The sequence below is a fragment of the Scylla paramamosain genome, chromosome 45 (assembly GCF_035594125.1).
Source record: "Scylla paramamosain isolate STU-SP2022 chromosome 45, ASM3559412v1, whole genome shotgun sequence".
NCBI lineage: Eukaryota > Metazoa > Arthropoda > Malacostraca > Decapoda > Portunidae > Scylla > Scylla paramamosain.
In genome coordinates this window covers 832,501-837,500 of record NC_087195.1, presented here as the reverse complement: position 1 = coordinate 837,500, position 5,000 = coordinate 832,501, and the positions used below count along the sequence as shown (strand labels likewise).

General features: G+C 41.1%; 1 protein-coding gene across 4 annotated transcripts in view; it reads left to right on the top strand.

Annotated features, from left to right (window-relative positions):
- Positions 1-5,000, top strand: part of LOC135094411 (diacylglycerol lipase-alpha-like) — a 66,958-nt gene that overhangs the window by 30,969 nt on the left and 30,989 nt on the right. For all 4 annotated transcript variants that reach the window (XM_063994483.1, XM_063994484.1, XM_063994482.1 and 1 more), the window contains exons 2-4: positions 3,262-3,479; positions 3,934-4,035; positions 4,679-4,856. In XM_063994483.1, the coding sequence (XP_063850553.1) occupies positions 3,262-3,479; positions 3,934-4,035; positions 4,679-4,856 (498 nt within the window). The remainder of the gene's footprint in view (positions 1-3,261; positions 3,480-3,933; positions 4,036-4,678; positions 4,857-5,000) is intronic.

Below are 5,000 nucleotides of genomic sequence, written 5' to 3'. Positions count from 1 at the left end.
TCTCTCTCTCTCTCTCTCTCTCTCTCTCTCTCTCTTATCTAGGGTAAAAAAATAAATGTGCTTATAAATTAGGGAAAATATTTGTTGTTTAGGGTAAAATATTAGACATTTAGAGTTTTTTCAAAGTTTTTTTCCTTTCTCTCTCTCTCTCTCTCTCTCTCTCTCTCTCTCTCTCTCTCTCTCTCTCTCTCTCTCTCTCTCTCTCTCTCTCTCTCTCTCGTTTAGATTTTGCATTTTCGCCTCTGCAAATCCTTCCTCCTCGTTTATCTTCCTCCTCCTCCTCCTCCTCCTCCTCCTCCTCCTCCTCCTCCTCCTCTTCCTCTTCCTCCTCCTCCTTCTGATACAGTCTTTCGTATTTTCCTCCTCAGACATTTGCTTATCTTCCTCCTCTTCCTCTTCTGCCCTTCCTTTCTTCCTTCCTTTTTTTTTCCTATCTTCTCTTCCTCCTCCTCCTCCTCCTCCTCCTCCTCCTCCTCCACCTCCTCCTCCTCTTCCTCCTGTCACTTCATCTTGTCCTTCGCATTTTAAACTTGAAGAAATGGTTGAATTTTTGGAGGAAAGATTCTCTCCTTTCCTCCCTCCTTCCCTCCTTCCTTCCTTCCTTCCTTCCTTCCTTCTTTTTTTACTTACTTCATTCCTACTTTCCTTCTTATCATCCTTCTCTAATTCCTTTTTTCCTTCCTTCCTTTTTCTTTCAATATTTTTTCGAGTTTTCTTTTTCATAACTCTCTCTCTCTCTCTCTCTCTCTCTCTCTCTCTCTCTCTCTCTCTCTCTCTCTCTCTCTCTCTCTCTCTCTCTCTCTCTCTCTCTCTCTCTCTCTCTCTCTCTCTCCTTCTCTTTCTTCCATCCCTTCATTCTCTTTCTTTTTTTCTTCTCTCCTTTTTCCTCTTCCTCCTCCTCCTCCTCCTCCTCCTCCTCCTCCTCCTCCTCCTCCTCCTCCTCCTCCTCCTCCTCTTCTTCTTCCTACTCTCCGTCTTTCCTCTTTAAAATCTTCACCCCTATCTTTCTCTTTTCATTTATTTCAATTTTTTTCTCCTCCTTCATTTATTTCTTTTTCTTTATATTTCCTTTTTCCCTCTACTCCTCCTTCTCCTCCTGCTCAATGAAGAAGAAGAAGAAGAAGAAGAAGAAGAAGAAGAAACATGACAGGGTGAATGTGTTTGTATGTGTGTATGTATGTGTGTGTGTGTGTGTGTGTGTGTGTGTGTGTGTGTGTGTGTGTGTGTGTGTGTGTGTGTGTTAATTGACCTCCGAAAGTAAGTCTCTCTCTCTCTCTCTCTCTCTCTCTCTCTCTCTCTCTCTCTCTCTCTCTCTCTCTCTCTCTCTCTCTCTCTCTCTCTCTCTCTCTCTCTCTCTCTCTTATAAGACGGACGGACGACAGACACACACACACACACACACACACACACACACACACACACACACACACACACACACCTGAAGGACGTAACTTTACCTGTAATTAAGGAAATGAACATCTTTGTCCTTATATTAATTAATTTTACCTGTCCCTCCCTGACCCACCTAGAGAGAGAGAGAGAGAGAGAGAGAGAGAGAGAGAGAGAGAGAGAGAGAGAGAGAGAGAGAGAGAGAGAGAGTTATTTTTGGTATTGGATGGTTATTTCGTTTATTTGTTTATTTGTTTGTTTGTTTGTTTGTGTTTCTGTTTGTTTGTGTGTTGTTGCTATTATTATTATTATTATTATTATTATTATTATTATTATTATTATTATTATTATTACAATATTCATCATTATCTTTTCTATTTCAATTCGTAAATTAGGAGGAAGAGAAGAAGAAGAAAGATGAAGAAGGAGAAGAAAATAAATAGAGAAATAAATTAATAAAAAGACAGAAAAAAGAAAAATTAATTAGAAAAACTTTGAAAATATTAAACCAGAGAGAGAGAGAGAGAGAGAGAGAGAGAGAGAGAGAGAGAGAGAGAGAGAGAGAGAGAGAGAGAGAGAGACAGAGGTCATTTCTCGTCCTGACCTTTCCCCCAGAGGGTCGTGCAGGTCAGAATAAGGTCACGTGATCAGCTGAGGTCGTGACCAGAATATATCTCGTTTTCTGTTTAGCCAAAGAAAACGGAATTCGCTGAAGAGACACGAAAGAAAATGGAAAAAAGAAGAAATTGGAGAAATAGAGAAAGAGAAAGAGAAAGAGAGAGAAAAGAAAGAAAGTCTTACAGTTTTTAGTTTTTTTCTTTTTTCTTCTTTCTTTTTTGTTTGTTTCTATTTTTCTTTTCTTTTTATTTCGTTTTTTTCATAAGTCTTCTCTCCTTCCTTCGTCTTTACTTTCTTTTATATTTTTGGTTCTCTCTCTCTCTCTCTCTCTCTCTCTCTCTCTCTCTCTCTCTCTCTCTCTCTCTCTCTAAAGTCAGAGAGAGAGAGAGAGAGAGAGAGAGAGAGAGAGAGAGAGAGAGAGAGAGAGAGAGAGAGAGAGAGAGAGAGAGAGACAATGAAATTAAATCCTCTTTAGTGACCCCCATTATCTCGTTTTCTATATCCATGGTGCACTTTAAAGAAAATGGGATACGTGTTTGTCAGCAACGAGATAATGGTTCCTCTCTCTCTCTCTCTCTCTCTCTCTCTCTCTCTCTCTCTCTCTCTCTCTCTCTCTCTCTCTCTCTCTCTCTCTCTCTCTCCAGAATTTTCATATTCCATATATTTTCAATCAACTTTAAATTTTTCCTTGTTCTAATTTGATTTTTTTTTAAGTATTATTAGGAAAATAATGACATTGAATGGTTAACTCTATGAGAAAAGCGTCAAAACAAATTTATTTTTATAAACCAAGGTTCTCGTGGAAGTTATTGTGGTTTTCAAGGGTGTTTTCGTGATTCCATTGATAGTTTAACAGTTTAACAGGCTGCACTGGAAGTTATTGTGGTTTTCAAGGATTTTTTCATGATTCCAGTGACAGTTTAACAGTTTAACAGGCTGCACTGGAAGTTATTGTGGTTTTCAAGGATTTTTTCATGATTCCAGTGACAGTTTAACAGTTTAACAGGCTGCACTGGAAGTTATTGTGGTTTTCAAGTGTGTTTTTTCATGATTCCAGTGATTCTTTAACAGTTTAACAGGCTGCACTGGAAGTTACTGTGGTTTTCAAGTGTGTTTTTTCATGATTCCAGTGACAGTTTAACAATATAACAGGCTGCACTGGAAGTTATTGGAATTTTCAAGTGTGTTTTCACCACATTCTCAAACACCACTCATCCCCAACTAACCCGCACATCTCTTTCTCCTTGCCAACAGGCTGATAGTGCTGGCAGTCATCTACGGCGTGGTGGGGGCGCGGACCAGCACGTCGGAGGAGTGCTGGTCTGAGCTGCGGGAACACATCGTGGGCTACCTTGTCATCCTGTCTGGCTGTGTGATCGTAGAGTTTTGCATTGCTCACGTGGCCATGCGGGGGACCATACTCGACCCAACGCCCCGAGCCTCCATGCAGTACCTCCTCTACGTGAGGCTAGGTGAGAGAGAGAGAGAGAGAGAGAGAGAGAGAGAGAGAGAGAGAGAGAGAGAGAGAGAGAGAGAGAGAGAGAGAGAGAGAGAGAGAGAGAGGACTTGTTTGTGTTTTATATGTTCAATTTATCTGGTTTAGGCTTGATTTTTTTTGTCAAGGGAGAGAGAGAGAGAGAGAGAGAGAGAGAGAGAGAGAGAGAGAGAGAGAGAGAGAGAGAGAGAGAGAGAGAGTTACTATTTTTAAGCATTTCAATCTGTCTCGTCTTGTCAAGGAGAGAGAGAGAGAGAGAGAGAGAGAGAGAGAGAGAGAGAGAGAGAGAGAGAGAGAGAGAGAGAGAGAGAGAGAGAGAGAGAATTGACAGAATATTTGCTCCATTACACACACACACACACACACACACACACACTCCTCCCATCACCACCATCACCACCGTTATTACACCACCCCTGTCCCCCCCACAGCGGTGTTAGTGGCAGAGCTGGTGTGGCTGGTCCTGGGAGTGGTGTGGCTCTCCAAGCACTACACCACCTGCACCTCTCAGGCTGCAAAGGATGCTATACTAGGTGGGTGGGTACTACTACTACTACTACTACTACTACTACTACTACTACTACTACTACATATTTCTCCCTTTCTAATATTGTATACTTTTAAATGTTCTTGGTTATTCGATTTAACTTTATTTCTTATCTAATCTAATTTACAACTTCACGTACTAAGACTAAAATACTGCAATGTTTTCTTCATTTCCAGAATTTTTCACTTTTTTTTTTTTTTCCTGCCGCCCCTCCCTCCATTACCAGGAAAAACCGTTAATATTACTGCTAGTTTGGGAAGGTGTCCTAGAAGGTTTGGCGCCACGTACAAGTTTCCTCCAGCTGTTTTTGTCCTTTGCACCTTCCTACTTCTTCTTTTTCTTCTTTGTGTTTTCTTAATGGCGTCACATACAAGTTTCCGGTTATTTCTGTCCCTTGCACGTTCCTCTGACTCCTATCCTTTGCATCTCCGCCAGTCCATCTCTCCATCTTACGGTATTCCCCGCGATCTTCCTCTCTAGCTACCTGCAGCCTCACCGTTCCATCTTACTAATACGTGACCAAAGCATCTCTTGTTTACGTTTCATTTTTTTCTTCTTTTCCTTCCCATTTCTTCACGTAGTTCATGTTTTCTGTTATTCATCCACTCTCACCGCTGTTCTGCTTCCAGGTATTGTGGTGTGCAACTGGTGTGTGATGGTGTCTGTGGTGATAACTGTTTGGTGCACCTTTGACGCTGCCGGGCGGAGCTGGGTGAAGATGAAGAGGTACCAGCGGTCTATGAGAGATACCCCTTCGAAGTTCCAGTATAGGCGGTCCGGGAATAGAAACAGAAACTGGAGGCATAGGTATGTGTTTGTGTTTGTGTGTGTGTTGAGGTTATGAATGAGGTTAAATAATGTGTTTTTTTATTTATTTATTTTTTTTCGTTGTGATTTTTTTTTTGTTTTTCTTTTTGTGTGTTTCTTCTTCTTGTTTCTCCTCTTCTTGTT